Consider the following 17,744-nt stretch of genomic DNA (forward strand, 5'->3'; position numbering starts at 1 on the left):
AAATTTAAGCACTAACCCTAGTAAAAAGGAGGGGAATCCTCCAAGGCTCCAACCAAGTTGCAGATTTTATTTTCTCTTTCTTGGGGCTTCTTCATTTTTGTTTGCTTCCCCCAAAAACTTTACAATCATAATGAGCAACGTAATCAGTAAAGCAGAAACAATTTTGTTTTATATAAAGACGAGTGTTGACGATACATATTTAAATTTTACTAATAACGATTATGTTAATGATTCATGTTGATGGTGTACATTCAAACAATTATTGTAATCGTCATGTGTAAAACTATTGTGATCTTAATCTGGTGCCACCAAACAAAAAGAAGGATTTCTAACCAATAAAATGGTACACATTTATGAAGTAACAATCTTTTTGTGCAACACCACTTGAACTTTTGTCCAAAATAGTTTCAAGTAAAAAATAAGGGATGAAAATTCCAACAGAGTTACTCAAACTACTTGTTATAATGGAGAGGAAAAAAAAAGGATTGGATTGTGTTTACATAACATTAAACAACTAGAATTTGAAGTTTTAAAAAAAAAGAGAAAAAGGAGAAGGGAATACAAACCATGAATCTTACTTTGTAACAAAAAAAACAATTTACATTACGACATTAGTAAATATGATACAAATAATTTTATTTTTATTTAAAGTTGTCCTACTTGCATGGACATCTAATGTCAAATCCGCATTGACGACAAAAGTTCCAACACAATTTGTGACGTAATCAATAAACTACGAACAATTTTGTTTTATGTAAAGACGAGTGTTGGCGATACATATTTTTAATGAAGCTGAAGACAATTAGTTTAGTAATTTATGTTGACAGAGTATATACAAACAATCATTGTAACCGTCATGTCAGAACGACCGCAGTCTAAAATCTTGAGCCACCAAACAAAAAGAATTCCAAACCAATGAAATGGTGCACACACTTAAATTGTCTAACCCCACACAAACACCAGATATTTAAGCACTAACCCTAGTTTAAAGTAGGTGAATCCTCCAACCAAGTTGCAGATTTTATTTTCTCTTTTGGCCATGAGTGTATGGATCGTTTTCTTGGGGGCCTCTTCATTTTTGTTTGCTTCCCCCAAAAATCTTACAATCACAAAGCACTAAAGCAACCACAAAGCACTAAAGCAACCAATGCATGCCACTTCTACTGTTTTGTTCGGCCGGCATGGATGACACCTGCCCCTCAAATGAAAAAAATAAAGAAACACCAAACCATAACCCTAACCCTAACCCTAATTTTCAGTTCCATATTTATCCTCATCATTTTAGTACGTGGGCATTGCACTACAAATTAAAGTTGTCAACTACCAAGAATTAATATAACCAAACTCAGTACGAAAAACGTAAATGACACTGAGAAAATACACATAAGCGCAAACCGTTTGGGATGTTTAAAATTTATTCAATATGATTGATATTTCTATGAAAGTATCGGACAAATCACATAAACATATGAAAAATGGATGAAGTTTAAACTTCACTCCATATCAAAGAAACTCTTAAATTTCGTCGATATTTTTAACATATCGATTAAATATCAAAAAAATTCTTATATTTCGTAGCAACATTTGACATTCTATAAAGTTTCATTTTAAATTTTCATCAGTTTCATTATAAAAAAAAAACAATATGGATATAGTATTAATATATCCACTAATATTCCCACCCATATCGATATCTTAAAATCCTAACCGTCTGTAGCTGAATTGATTACGACTAATTCATTATTACAGACCGATCTGGAGTTCGATTTCTCTATTCCCTCTACATCGCCTGAGTCAGAAAAATGAAGTGAACTGACCTGGCAGCCCTAAGACAGGTGTCACGAAATGAGGCATGTAGCAGGAACAGAAGGTGGTGCCCTGGGTGAGTGTCGCAAGCGTTTCGTAACAGAAAACGTCAGAAGCAAATGCGAAAAGAGGGAGATAAGATTCTTTGAAATGGCTTTCGAGCCGTGAGTCACGAGCGGTGACCGACACATTGGCGTGTACGGTCAAGCAAAGCAAGGAGGAGTGAGAAGGTAGAGCGAGAAACGAGCATGAGATCATCACCCTTAAATTTCGGTTTCGATAAAATTAAGGGTTTTTGGATCTTAAGCTACCAAACCCTATCCCTTCCTCATCCAAACAAAAAGAAATAAAAGAAATTTTTTCCAATTAAATAAAAAACCAACCAAAAATCTTTTGTTATTTTTAATATAATTGCCAAATTTGTATTCCAGTTAATTACCACTTGAAAGTAGTTTCTAAACCAAATTGATACATGCCACTAACAGTAAGTTTAAAATTCAGCTCATATACGTATTCTTCTTTACTATTAAGTAAGATATTTTAGATTCAATTCTCATCAAATGTCAATTTAAATCACATTATTGTAATCCATTATGAAATTTAACTCATTTTTCACCTTTTAGTGTAGATAATATCATTTGTTAAAATAATAATAATAATAATAAGTTCGATATTTAATTATTATAACTGAATTATTGTGTGACTTAATTCAAAAATTATAAACACAAACCACCTGATATAAATATATATATATATATATATGTATGTGTGCGTGCGCGCTTGTATGTGATGTGATAGTGCTTATGAAGATGTGTTAGGTTTGAAGATCCCAATAATATGTTGATAGTTAATGTGGTTGAAAGCAATTGACTTTTCATTTGTGTGAGTGAAAAAGCAGAGACACTAAATAAAGTTAGTCTCTGAGAATAGGCGGCGCACCTTCGCACGAAAGGATATAATAAATTTTTGAATAAAAGACGCACATGATTATTTAATTTATTTATCATAGGAAAAGAAGCAGAACGGTCTTCCAATCATGAGACAGGTGAAATGAAAACAATACATATGTTTGACTTTTGTCTGGTAAAAAGTTGTTGAAATCTATCGATCATGTAGGACCCATTTAAGTTTTCATCGACCTTAAATTTCGTTACGACCCGTACGTCAAATCGTTACGGAAACAAACTCTGACACAACTACTTACAAAAAATGCATGAGCATGCAAATTCAAAATAGGGTAGCCCTATAGTATAGTAGGTTAACTAATCCTTGATAAATAATTAATCCTTGATAAATAATGAATTATCATCAATATTAAGCAGAAGAATTAGCACTAATCAAGATTATATATCACCACATAAAATGACCCACCATGAAATGACCATCATGAATCAATGCCACATGCGCGCCAAATTCAATCAACACCTAAAACTTCCACCTAGAAAATTGTGCCCCCTTTCCTCATCCAATGAGGGGACCACTAACACCGTAACCGATGGCTCCGTTAGCTGGGATTTGCCGTGACGCTCAGGGGCGAAAAATAAACCAAAAGTACACCACCAATTAGCATCGTAATAATCGCCCAATTTCTAACCAAACGACGCCGTATTCGTGATAAGCCGGACCCGTTATTGACTTTGGCCACGCCTGCACGTGCCAACCTTGGCCAGTAAAACGGAAAGGGATCCTCACCGGATTTTTTCCTAGGATTTTAGGAATTTCGTAATTATGATCGTTCATCGTATATCATGCGGTCAAAAATCTTTTCAAAATTTAAAATTAAGTATAAATAATACCAAACAAAAACTAACCCATGATATACGATGAACGATGAACGATCACAATCACGATCACAACCTAAAACAAATTCACATATTTACCACTGAAAGTATCCAGCAATTACACTACCTCCTTATGTACGAATTACATTTTCCATTTCCTACCCTAAACTGTTACGCGAAAAGCAGAGGACTTGCAACTCAAGTAATATAAAACATTTATCACTACACTCGCGGTCTTACGTTCAATCCCATGTCCAACTATCACTTGTACTAAAAAAAATTAATACACAAAAAGTTTTTCAAACTCAAGTTCGATTCACCTAAATAACGAAAATGATATATGTTTTTATAAAAACAGTGTTTCTATCTCCATTCAATTAGAAGATGTTTCAAATTTAACTCACCTAAAAGATAAAAACGATACATATTTTGAGTGAGTCTGATACTTAGTTGTGCATGTCATGAATGCATGGCTGTGTGAGTACATTATAAAGTCTTTGTTAATTAGTTTTCTATATAATTATCAAATCGTTTACCGGGAACGGGAGTCATCAGTTATATCTAAACACCTCAATGGGACTCTCTGTTGTTTGGCTTCTTTCTTTTCTGTTCACATTTCTTTCACTCCCTGATTAACTTTTCCCCATTTTTGATTCTTTCTGAGGGTTGAATGAGATCTGGGCAGTCACTCAAATTTTGGGTAGCTCTATAAATCCTCTCGGATTTTGCCAATATTTTATCTCTCCGTGCAATAAATTCTACCAAACAGCTGAGAATAAAGTGGCATTATCCGTGGAGATTTCTGTTTTCCCCATCTTATTTAATTAAACTGAAAATTTTCGGTGATTGAGAGATCTGAATTTTATCAACCAGATGATGCTGAGTGTAATGTTTATGGTGAGCTGGGTAAACTCTCATGTTTTGTTGTGTTCTTAGCTCAAAGCTAGGTTTTTTTCAGCTGGAAATTCTCAAATTTTGCGGTTTTGTTTCTCTGTGGCAGGTGATTCAATAAAATGGGGAAGAGAAGGATGAAGAATTCTTGATTTCGAGAAATCGAAATCGAAATCCCGCCTTGAAGGAACTGAATTGAGTGAGTGAGGAGAAATCTAAGAACTTAAGAGGTGGGTGGATCCCTCTTAAGGCAGAGGGATCGGAATGGGTGAACAGGGAGGAGATCAAAGTTCTTGCTGTTGGATGCCACCAACTCCTTACAGGCCTATTCTCACCAGACCGGAGACCAAATTGCGGCCGGAAATTTCGACGTCCTCGAGACCATTGGGGGTAGAAGAAATTCAAGAGAATAGATTAGTTATAGACTTGGATCCGGATCCCGCGGAAGAGAGCGGATTTGTTTACCATGGAGCTGGAGTTGGAGCCGGCAGCGGCGTTGAAACTTCAACGGACGCTTATTTCCGCCGCGTGGCACAGTGGAGAGATGTCCCTTGCAAAGAGCTCATGATCCTCGCGGTGGCCTCTGCGAATGATGGGAGCGGTAGTGCAGTGCTGGGAGATACTCAGCGTAAGTGCAACCAATTGAGTTTTAAGTTGTTATTTGTACCACATTTACTAAATCACGACGAATGCCAGCGCATGTGCAGACCCATGTGTATCTGGACCCACAGACCCACGTGGATCTGTGCGTTTGGACCCACGTGCGTCTGACCCTCTAATCATTAGAGAACGGCTGGACGCACGTGATTTCTTCTTTATTAGGAGAAATTCTTGCATTCGAACTTCTGTACGCGGCACCACTCGCCGCAGCCTATAAGACGACTATCTCTCTCCTTTTGTCTTGTCACGTGATGAGAGATAAAAACACACTAAAGTCTTCCATAACTTTTCATAGAGTTGTTTAGTGACCAATAAATGGAGAGACTTGCATGAATGCTACTTTTTTCCTCTCACGTGAGGAGAGAAGATGCATACGCAAAGGGTACTCGCCTGGTTGCAAGTTGAGCCCCATATAGCTTTGTACTTGATTTTTGCTATGAACTCTAATTTTTACTATCTTACACCACAAGCAAAGCATTTTAAACAAATTCATCAGTCTATTGAGAAGTGAAGAATATAATTACCGTACAAGAAGTAAACTCGGCAGTCACCGAATTTAAGGGCTGGAGAGCCGCCTTAGCATGGATAGTTTCGGGAAGTGTCTACAAACAGCATGAATGTGATAATTGTCCAAACAAGTAAAAACGTTCGAAATGAAAATACTGATAGCAGGCTACATAAGGGGTAGAGTGTTCAGGAATACGATACCTAGAAGATAGTAATGACTGCTAAATACTTGCACTATGCATGATAGAACAAGTAATGAGACTGTTCTCACACACCTCATTTGTCATATATTCTGACTGCAATAATTGAGTTGTGTATTGATGTGTTGTATGAATTTCTGATTTTCGGTAAGAATTTTATCGTGGGGAGCAAATTCTCCATGATTACTACCAGTTTTTTTTACAAGATGTCGACGTATGTTAATTTTAAGTGCAACTCTACAAATCAACAACAAAGTTTGTAGTTAGTCTTTTTTTACCTCTTTGATCAGTAGATGAACCGATATTTCTTCCATGCAGATGAATTTTCATTCCCTGACAACCATCCTTATGATCTGAATATTCCACCTCCGACTACAAATGGCCAATTTGCACCTATAACACCAGATAAGTCCATGAGAGTTGACAGTGAACAAATGTATCGAATTCCGAGCTCCAATGCTGACGATGGACAAGGCCAGGAGATAGAAGAGCAATGGGATGCTAATTCTGCGACAATTAATATCATTGATCTGGAAAACAATAAAGATATAGAAAAATCTGCTGTGGATTCATCACAAGCTACTTTCTCCACACAGCTCCAGGAACACTGCAACCCTGACAAGGAGGTGAACATCAGTATCGACTTGAACAAGACACCACAACCGAAACAAAGAAGGAGAAAGCACAGGCCGAAGGTGATTATAGAAGGCAAGCCAAAAAGAAACACACAGCCTTCTGTTTCTATGGAAAATCCAAAACCCAAAAGAAAGTATGTGCGCAAGAGTACACTCAATAAAAGCACAACTCCTCCACCGCAGGAATCTACAGAGCATATTGATTCAAATAATCTGCAGCCTACAAAGAGATCATGCAGAAAGGCTTTAAATTTTGACGCAGAAGAACCAAGAGATGGAAGTTCCTCAAGCAAGTCTTTACATGTGGGTTCACAATCACAGGAGATGAATGTTGGCACCAATGGAGTTCAAACAAATTCAACCGCACCACACAGAAATGAAGTTGAATTGGTGGCAGATAACACCCAAGCAGGCATAGCCCAAGATCTCATCCGTTCTACGAGCAGAATGCTGAAACATTACTTGTCATTGCCGGACCAACAACCTCCAAGCACACCACAACAAACGAGAGGTTCTACTACATATGTTGATTCCCAAAAGGAGGCTGCAGAAGAAGTAGGACAAATGAGCACTCATAGTGGATACACTGCACAAACCATGTTGGATCAGGACACTAGATCATCCCAACGAAGTGCAAATGATTCCACCCACAGCACAACTACGGTTCTGACAATAGAAGAACAAGCAAAAAGATCAAAGAGAAATTATTCGAGTGCTGTTGAGCAAGAAGATCCTAGGACCAGAAATTTATATGGGGCAAACTATAATAATTTGCCGGCATACTATAATGTGATGTCATGGGTGCATTTTCCATACATATACAAGAAGAAGAGGACTGATAAGGTGCAAAATTCTACCATACCAAGCACCTCGTATCGTGTGAATATGGCAGAAAACATATGGAGACCATCGGCAGCTGGCTGCTTGACTCCTGGTCCTCAAGTAAATGCTGGTAATGTTTCAACTGCACTTGAAGAAGTGGGAAATAACCCTCAGGATAGACCGCAAAGTGTTCACAGTTTCCTGCCCTTGTATCAGACAGAGAGGTCAACAAAGAGAAGATCTAGTTGCCCTACAAGGGTTCGCAACTTGGCTTCACTAACCAGAACACCAGAGCACATACTGCACAGAACCTGTCTCGCCAATCAACCACCCACTGATGGCAATGGTCAAAGAGTGAATCAATTTGACAGATCTCAGACATGCATTGACGCCCTAGTCACAGACGTGGGTGCAACACTCGCAAAAAGGAAGAGGACAAAGAGAAATCCACTTTCCAGTTCACAACAAGGTCTTCTAATATATAAGAACCAGCCATATTTTGCCACAGCATCAGGTATGTCAGTTTTCGTGTGAAGGTTGTTTCCAACTCCGCCAATCATCTTTGGTAATTTTACTTGATCATCAATTGCAGGTGTTCCTCCACAAGTACCATTCGAACAACTGCTTTCTGCTATTACTGAGCACTTCAAATGTTTGGACATTAATAGAGAAAATAGCAGCAGATTTGCCTATCACCGGTATAATGTCAACTCTTCTTACAAGGCACAAGATCAAGAGCACAACGCACTGGTTCTTTATAGAAGAGATGGCACTGTTGTACCATTTGATGGTTCTTTTGATCCAATTAAGAAACGTAAAGCGCGACCTAAAGTTGACCTTGATCAAGAGACTGATAGAGTATGGAAGCTTCTGCTGGAAAATATAAACAGTGAAGGTATTAATGGCACAGATGAGGAGAAAGAAAAATGGTGGGAACAAGAGCGTAAAGTGTTCCGTGGACGTGCAGACAATTTTATTTCACGAATGCATCTTGTGCAAGGTACAAATTCTTCCATTTTCAGGGGAATTCATATTAAACAAGTCATTTCAAATCTTATCTCATGCAATACAGTTCTACATACTGCAAGCTACTCGAGGAAAAAGAATATGCATTCTGTACGTTCATGTACTGACCATCATGCTAGTCTCAAGCACCTTGGGAACCCTTATGCATATACATACAAATACAACGCTATTCTTCAATTTTAGATATAAGTTACAACTTCATATTCTAAACAGTATAATATTACTTTAACAGGAGATAGACGCTTCTCTCCGTGGAAGGGATCAGTTGTGGACTCAGTGGTTGGAGTTTTCCTTACTCAAAATGTTTCAGACCACCTGTCTAGGTAAAGTAACGTTTCTATATACAACTAGAGAATTTGACATTAGATAAATTACAAGTGAGAAATTCTCTAATATGTACCTCCTTACAGCTCTGCGTTCATGTCAATGGCTGCACATTTTCCCCTGAAGTCAAGGAGCAACGAAATATCATGCGATGAAGAAGTTGCGAGCTTGGTAGTAGATGAACCAGAAGTATGCATTAGTGAGAATTCAAACCAGCCAGGTTGTGACTGGAGTTCCCTAACGTTCCATGACGCTGAGCATAGTGAAGAAAAAGTTGTCAACGGACACAATAACTCTGGAAGCACTACTGAGGGTGTTATCTCAACAAATGAAGCACAATGCAAGCTTTCACATCCATCTGAACCTGGTCCGGGAATGTATCCTAACTCATTAATGAACAGGTCAACCACCAAGATCACAAGAACAGAATTGTACCTGCAGGAGGATATGAGAACGTACAATGGAGTTTCATCTCAAAATTCTGTGGATTCTTCAACTTCACAAACTGTGGAAAAGACAGGATCGTGCGAGAGCAACTCAGAAACAGAGAATCCGCCTAATAGATGTGAAAACAGCAGTTTAGATCACTCCACTTCGTTTGTGGAGCTTTTACAGAGGGCCGAATCAAGTATGCTGCATTACAGTCTCGGGAGCACCCATATGTCCTCTCATGACATATCAAACTGTGGAGGTTACCAACCTGCATGTGTGCAGCATAATGACCAAAGATGTGAGATAAACAGAGAAGCATCCCTTGAGCCTTCCAGTAACTGTTGTTTGAATCTAACCCCCAACCCAGGAGTACAGCAAGTTGAGTACTTTGATTTGTACGGAGAAGTAACCCAGTCTTCTTATGCATCCAAAAATAAATGTGAAGATAGTCCGAGTGAAAGAAGTGCACTAACATCAGAATCTCCCAGTCAAGATACAACACATAACAAGCTGACAGCGAATGTTCAAGAAGCACCAAGATGTTCCGGAAATTCATGCAATAACATTCAGGTAGGCAATAATATGGCCCAGTCTCAACTCGGGTTGGCTGGGAGCTCAAATAATGTTGACATACATTCTCAGGAGCAAAACAGTAAGATACAGCAAAGTTGCTTGAACATTTCTGGAGGGACCACAGATGTTATGCAGAAGGCAACAGAGTTGGGTTCAAATGAGCAGAGTAATTCAGTTAACAAGGAGTTCAGTAGTACGAATGCTGCTACCTCCAACACAAAGAACAGAAAAGCTGGAAAAGAGAAAAAAGATCAGCAAGATTGGGACAAATTAAGGAAACAAGCAGAATTAAATGGAAAGAAAAGGGAAAAGACAGAAAATACAATGGATTCCTTGGACTGGGAAGCCGTAAGATGTGCAGATGTTAATGAGATCGCCCAAACCATCAAAGAGCGGGGGATGAATAATATGCTTGCAGAACGAATCAAGGTAAAAATAACATTAAATATAATTCTCAAATTTGTCAGTGTGCCCGCTAGACACAGAAAACCTTTTTAGATCAGCTGATGTTTATTGAGAAATTTGTGCAGGATTTCCTTAACAGACTGGTCAGAGAGCACGGTAGTGTTGATCTTGAATGGTTGAGGGACGTTCCACCTGACCAAGCAAAGTAAGCTTGCTGAACTATCCAACCCATTTCTAATTATAAAAAATAAATTCCCAAAAACCAATCGCTTGCCTCGCATGTCATATCAAAATGCTACAGCTGTGTTCTACAGTATATGAATATGATGTGCTGAATATGAATATTCTTACGTGGTTTGCATTCCATAACTATGTGATATGTCATAGAGAGTATCTGCTGAGCTTTCGCGGATTGGGGTTGAAAAGCGTGGAATGTGTGCGGCTTTTGACACTGCACCATCTTGCTTTTCCAGTAAGTATATATTAAAAATATGACTGACCAGAATAGATGCAACAGATCTCAATATATATAGTTGAATCTTTGAAGGTGGACACAAATGTTGGACGTATAGCTGTACGGCTTGGATGGGTACCCCTTCAGCCCCTGCCTGAGTCATTGCAGTTGCATCTTCTTGAACTGTGAGTTTTATGAGCCACCATGTTACTTTTGCAAAGCATTTCCAATTGGCACTGGAGCTGATCTTTCTGTCCTTTATAGGTACCCAGTGCTGGAATCCATACAAAAGTATTTGTGGCCACGACTGTGCAAGCTTGACCAAAGAACATTGTAAGCACAAAATCAGATAAAATCTTCACATTAGTACACTATATTGTATTTATAAGCATGATTTTGGAAGAGTTGCTCTTCCATGAAACTGGATACTAATTGGACAAAAACATTTCAATTTTTGTGAACAGGTACGAGCTGCATTACCAAATGATAACATTTGGAAAGGTATGTCATCTTATTATTTATGTGAAGTAATTTGTCTTCACATTCAGACTAAGAACGAATAAAATATCATCCTTTGACACAGGTCTTCTGCACGAAAAGCAAGCCGAATTGTAATGCATGCCCGCTGAGAACAGATTGTAGGCATTTTGCAAGCGCATTTGCGAGGTTTGCAAATCAAGTGTTCCATCCTTTGCATCTAAAAGCCACAATCTCCATTATAGTTCCGATAAATAACATTCGTTTGTCCACCACCAATTAGATCCCTTTTGGATGTTAAGACTGATAAGTAAAAGATATAGGCATAAGCAACTGTATAAATAAAAAATTCATTGTGACTCACTTAAGGCATATTAATGGTTGTATTATCGATTTATTAACATAAGGAAAAAATCTTAAGCATGCACGTAGTTAGAACAACATGGAAGGTTTCATGAATCATATTATAATGTAATCAAGATTGTGAACAAGGAACATCAGATATCCTACCGCAAATCGGCCAATAACAATTCATAGAACGTACTTTACTGTAAGATTATCTGTTAAGTTACTTACAAAGAATGTTATGCAGTGCAAGGCTTGCGCTGCCGGGACCAGAGGAGCAAAGCATAGTGAGTGCAACTGAAGACAGAACTACCCATCCAAACCCTGCTGGTCTCAACAATAGAATGCCCTTGCCCTTCCCTCAGGCAACATACCAGCAATTGGAAGCAAGCCAGATATCTGACGCAAAATCTGCAGTTGGTAATTGTGAACCTATTATTGAAGAACCAGCATCACCAGAGCCAGTGTGTACACAGATATCAGAGGACATTGAGGACTTCTGTGAAGGTCCTGACGAAATTCCAACCATTAAACTTAACATTGAAGAGTTCACTCAGACTTTGCAAAATTATATGGAAAAAAACATGGAGCTTCAAGAAGGTGAAATGTCAAAAGCTTTAGTCTCTCTAACATCAGAAGCTGCATCATTACCAACTCCCAAGCTTAAGAACGTGAGCCGACTGCGAACTGAGCACCAAGTGTAAGTAGGAGCTTTCATCTCTACAGTAATTCAAGAAATATCTAGCATGCAAGATTTTGGTAAATGGATGTTTAAGTAAGCAATGGAAGATGAAAGATAAAAACGTGGCCAGGTAAGGTACCCAATAAAAATCATGCATCGTGCTGTCAAAAACTATATTGATTGTGTATCCAAAAAACATATCATCTTCCAAAATGAAGGAAAACATTTGGAACAAAAGCCCTACAACTTTCTACATAATGATGATTTTCATAAATATAATCACATAAGGCCAAACATCTTATATGCTACTGATTCTTGTTCTTCACAATGCAGCTATGAACTTCCTGATACGCACCCTCTTCTAGAAATGGTCAGTAATATCTATATATCTATCTAATAACAATGTTTAACAACCCCTTCTTTGGGTTTTTTATGAGTCCAATAAGTACCTATCCCGAATTTAATATCTGCCCTTGCTTAATACAGTTGCATATGGATAAGCGAGAACCTGACGATCCGTGCAATTACCTTCTGGCTATTTGGACTCCAGGTATGCAGACAACAATAAAAACCAACTACCAAAATAATTCTTAAATCTGGTTATCCAATTTTCCTCTTTCACCCCCAAGTTCTCAACCCTATTTTGAGAGTTTAGTCTAGAACAATTTTCCAAAGTGGATGGCATAACCTTATGAAACTCAACAGTCCCCAATGTCACAGTGACTACTATTATCATTTGAACCCCGAATAAAAACTGGTTTAAGTTCAACACTAGACACATGCATAGAGCATCTCTATGCTTCTTGGGTGGGGTACTGCCCACAGTTAATACATACTCTTTTTCTATATGTTTACTAGGCAATTCCACTAAATGCCTTGATGTTCATACCAGGTGAAACTCCAAATTCCATTCAACCACCAGAGAAAAGGTGTAGTTCTCAAGAACTTGGCAAATTGTGTGACGATATGGAATGTTTCTCATGCAACAGTGCACGGGAAGCAAATTCACAAACAGTCCGAGGGACTCTCTTGGTAAGAATATGCTAAACGACACTAGTATGAAAACCATGAATAACTGATAAAGCGAACTAAATACTTGTCACACCAATAGAAGTAAAGACAACAATGATGAGTGGTTACTTGTTCTGATCATGAACAGATACCATGCCGAACAGCAATGAGAGGGAGCTTTCCACTTAACGGAACCTACTTTCAAGTTAATGAGGTGAGATACAGTTTCATTCAGCTTAAGGTCTTTCACATCCTTAAGGCATCTGTTTCACGTTCAGGTGAAATTGATAACAAATACTGTCCAATGTAGGTATTTGCTGACCATGATTCGAGCATTAACCCAATTGATGTTCCAAGGGCTTGGTTGTGGAAGCTATACAGGAGAACAGTGTACTTCGGAACCTCGATACCAACAATATTTAAAGGTATAGATTGTAAAATATTATGCTTTGATCTGTTTTTAAATGTGTCTAACAATAAAATTTAAAATACTCTTCTTCTTCTGGCCAGGGTTATCAACACCAGAAATTCAGCACTGCTTCTGGAGAGGTATGAGAAAATGTCACTTACGCATTCTATGTGATCCTAGCAGTCTTCAAATGGTTATATGTATGCACAAAGTGGCCATTAGGGTATTGTTGTTGAATTATGCACCCATTCAAAACCTTATACTTGTAGGAAAGAAACATTAGGACTACTTCCCTTCAACATTCCAACACCCACTGCAAACCTTATACTTGTAAGAAAGGGACATAAGATCTACTTCCCTTGGAATGTTGCAATTCTAACATCTTTACCCAAGGAGCTAAGGATTTGTAATATCTTCCTCCTACAACTACCTAAGACACTTCATTAGCGTTCTGTTGGTTCGCACCAAGAATGTACTAAGACAAGCATGAACAGGATTATTTTGTACCTTACATAAAACTAATTGCTTCTTAGTAGATTAAACTTTCCTACCTCAAAATGACAAATGCTGAACTTGCCCAAGAAAGGGATCTACGGATACAAAGACTATGTTTACAACAAACTGGAACGTAAAGCATCTTATGGCTAAACTAATAGCAAAATCTGCTCTATTGACTTAATCTTGTGGCACTAACTGCCTCTAGGCAATTTCATTGCAATCTCTGTTTGTTCAAAAGTGCTGGTGTTTTTGCAGGATTTGTCTGCGTGAGGGGATTTGACCAAAAGACGCGGGCACCGCGTCCATTAATGGCACGACTGCACTTCCCAGCCAGCAAGTTGGTCAAAACAAAAGATAAGAGAGAGGAGTAGCCACCCAGAAGTCTCAAAGCAAGTCTATAGAGCAGCACATAGCCCACATTGAGCCACCCACAAGTTTCAAAGCAAGTCTATAGAGCTGCACATACCCCGCATTGAGTGGCAAAGCATTCAAAAGTTGTAAATTGGCTCGTGTAGTAAAGAGTCGAGTTCTAGTTTAGTTGTTTGCTCAATTGACTCAGAGGGCATTTAGCCATTTGTGTAAGAACGGCCAGCATAACCGAACGATACCATGCGGCTTTATACACTAGTTAGTTTCTTGAGCAAATTTAGTTCAAGGTTGTGAGCTTAGCAGTCAAAGATAGATAAAGATAGCTCAAGCTGGTGCAAAGTATTCCAACAGTTTTTTTTTTTTTCTTTGTGAGCAACAAAGTTTCGCTAAAATTGACACTCTGAACACACTAAACATACTGAAAAACGGAGGATAATATGTCCACTAAATACCAAATCCAGCCAAGTAGCAAACATGAATAAACTGTTCAAACAACATAATCCAGCCCCCCAAATCAAAATAAATATCAAAAAATGGAAACTCTTTTTAAATCTGATTTTATCTAACAGAACGTCCAACCCCTCCCCCACATAACCAGCAGAAATCCTTCTATTTCTTTCTAATCACAGTACCCAAAAAGTGACCAATACTCCACACCTCAATAGGATTTCAACCTTTGTCCCGCCGCCAATGCTTCTCAGCAAATATTACAGTACGGATAAAGAATAAAGGTGATGTGCACTTTCAGCATCGCTCCTACATATCATAACCAATGGCAAGAAACGAAAACATTGGGTCCTGTTCTCTCAAGGAAATCCCAAATATCTACCCAACGAGAGCAATATTTCATGAAAGAACGCGAAACCCGAACCGTGGGAGGAGCTATAGAAACCAGGTGCAATCAAAATGGCATTTCCTAATGATTGAAGTGTACAAAGCTGAGGTTCCAATCATAAACCAATTAATATCAGAGAGATCCAACTCCTTATAAGCTCTTGCACGATTTCTTAACTTTCCGCTGTAGCACAATTCTTGGCATCCTCACAGAAAGCTCCGGCACACGCGAGTCATTTAGATTTCTACAGAAGCCAAAACCTAAGCAATTTGGGGAAGAGTTTACTAATACTCACATTCCTCCCAAAACCTTATTCCTTAGCCTTTTGTCTCCAAATGATATCTTCTCTGAACACTATTAACTCCTCAAAATATAATCCTAATTTTGCCCTCTCACTTCCCCCTTCTTCATTCAAACAGTTTTCTTCTTCTAACATCGAAAACCTCATTCAAATCCCTACGAACCTTGTTCTTCTATATTTCCCCACCAATGGAGAATTCCTGATACTTAAAAATTTGCCCTAGCTTAAAAAATTCCTCAAATTTTAAATTCGAGAAGTTTCAGATTTATGAAACATTTCCTAAACTTCTGATGCTTAAAAATTACTCCTAGATTGAAATTTCCTCGAGTTTTAAAATGGAGAAGCTTCAGATCTATGATTTTTTTTTCTCTCGAGATTATTCAAACAAACAGGCTATGTATTACTACCGGACTCAAGTTCCGAATCTTCAACAGAGCGATCAACGGTGACATCTTCGAAATCGATACAATCGAACATGAGCAAGCAAGTTTCAAATCGCTAAAGACGCAGAGAACGAAAAATGAAATCGAATGCAATTACAGAGAAAGAAAATCAACTACGATAAATCGAATCGAAGCGTACCTTTGGATTTGAATCTACTTGTGAGCCGTGAGAGGTGGATCGTAGATTTGAATAGCTCTCTCTCTCTCTCTCTCTCTCTCTCTCTCTCTCTCTCTCTCTCTCTCTCTTTAACGCTGATTAAGATGCAGAACATATGAAATCGAATGTGATTGCAGAGAAAGGAAATCGACTACGACAGTATCGAATCGAAGCATACCTTCGGATTTGTATCTGCTTGCGAGCCGCGAAGAGATGGATCGTGGATTTGAAGACTGAAGAGCTTTCTCCCTCTCCCTCTTCAGTAGCAGATACGAAGGGGTGGGGGGAAGAGAAACGCTCATTGCCGCCTTACCGCCATTTTCCTTTTCGGTTTCCCTCCCAAATTTCTCATCTTTCTTTCCTTTCGTGGTTTTAAAGTGAGACGAGTTACGTGGCGAGCTGTGGTCTGTTGTTGATTTACTCGATTGAGTTGTGTATTGCTCGCGCATGCATACGTTGACGGTTATTTGATCTAGTAAATATTTATTAATTTTATTTTGTATTATAAATTATGTTTATATTCTTTAGACCTTATAAGAAAATTGTTACCTTAGAGTGAATCGAATTTTAGATCTATTATATTTAATTTAGTATCACACTATTTTTTATATTTTTATAAATGCTCGCGCATGCACATGTTGTCAGTTATTTGATCTAGTAAATATTTATTAATTTTATTTTTATTATAATATTATGTTTATATTCTTTAGACTTGAAAGAAAATTGTTACATTAGAGAGAATCGAATTTTAGATCTGTTACATTTAATTTAGTATCACACTATTTTTTTTTTGTTTTTATAACATAAGTGAATTGGTAATATCACATTATGTTATGCACTAAAACAAAATATTTCGAAGAGTATTTGAATTGTACAGAGAATTTCATTTTCCTTTGGTTAGTTAGTTTATTTTCTAATAATTATACAATAATTTCTCATAAACGAACTCTCGCTTAGGCGTAGCCAAATTGTATAGAGCGTATTTACGTGTGTCTTCTATGTATTCGAGTTTAAATATTTACTTTTAATTTAAATTATTTTAAAGTATAATAAGAAAAACTTCCAACTACTTTCAACTTATAAGAAAGAGTTGTGCTTGTTAACTACACTGTTGTGCATTGGATCATCAACGATGATTAATCCTAAAAATGTTGATTTCAAATATAAATGGAATTATCAGAATTCAGTGAACGTCTATTCTTTAAATAAATAAAAATTTAAAATTAAAAAAAAACACTATTTAAGGATGATAATTAATGTGCAAGAGATATTATCATCAATAAAACATACTGACATGTTATTGGTATATTTTTTTTTCTTTTAAAAATGACGCTACTGGTGACGAACCACGATTATCCATTTCTTCTAAGCCCGAGGAGGCTAGTTAGGAATTCACCCTACTCGTGGCCACGATCAACTTTGATGTTTCACCAAACTCTCATTCTTGTAAATTATTCATGCCACTTCGGAAAAAGAAACGTGAGCTTGTCATCATTTTATATTATAACATTTAAATTAGCAACACCAATCGCACAATATTACTATCACGTCACGCCAAAGAATATGAATGCTTAAACACAATAAACGTAGTGAATGGTGGATTACACTGGTGATTAGGGTCTTATTCTTCAACTCAGTAAATCTTTGAGTTCAAACGCTACTTCCTCACTTTAGTATTGATTAGTATATATAAAAAATATA

General features: G+C 37.6%; 1 protein-coding gene and 1 long non-coding RNA gene across 4 annotated transcripts; one reads left to right on the forward strand and one right to left on the reverse strand.

Annotated features, from left to right (window-relative positions):
* Window positions 1–4,103: 4,103 nt before the first annotated feature.
* LOC103449392 (DNA glycosylase/AP lyase ROS1) lies at window positions 4,104–14,649 on the forward strand. Of its 3 annotated transcripts, XM_008388715.4 has the most exons (21): window positions 4,106–4,484; window positions 4,588–5,106; window positions 6,164–7,816; window positions 7,895–8,302; window positions 8,561–8,651; window positions 8,739–9,654; window positions 9,727–10,086; window positions 10,188–10,267; window positions 10,450–10,534; window positions 10,610–10,701; window positions 10,781–10,849; window positions 10,981–11,017; window positions 11,100–11,182; window positions 11,586–12,038; window positions 12,354–12,390; window positions 12,507–12,570; window positions 12,913–13,052; window positions 13,180–13,245; window positions 13,342–13,456; window positions 13,542–13,580; window positions 14,194–14,649. In XM_008388715.4, the coding sequence occupies exons 2-21, from the start codon at window positions 4,743–4,745 to the stop codon at window positions 14,307–14,309; spliced, it is 5,268 nt and encodes a 1,755-aa protein (XP_008386937.3). In that variant the 5' UTR covers window positions 4,106–4,484; window positions 4,588–4,742; the 3' UTR covers window positions 14,310–14,649. The 3 variants fall into 3 exon arrangements, with proteins under 3 accessions (XP_008386935.3, XP_008386937.3, XP_028946123.2); XM_008388713.4 differs by having other exon boundaries at window positions 4,104–4,484; window positions 8,739–10,086; XM_029090290.2 differs by having other exon boundaries at window positions 4,110–4,493; window positions 8,739–10,086.
* LOC139190021 (uncharacterized) lies at window positions 5,513–6,260 on the reverse strand. Its single transcript, XR_011573988.1, has 2 exons — window positions 6,124–6,260; window positions 5,513–5,740 (listed from the first exon to the last, which is right to left on the reverse strand). It is a non-coding gene; the product is annotated as an uncharacterized lncRNA (long non-coding RNA).
* Window positions 14,650–17,744: the final 3,095 nt, after the last annotated feature.

This window comes from Malus domestica, chromosome 12 (assembly GCF_042453785.1).
Source record: "Malus domestica chromosome 12, GDT2T_hap1".
Lineage (NCBI taxonomy): Eukaryota > Viridiplantae > Streptophyta > Magnoliopsida > Rosales > Rosaceae > Malus > Malus domestica.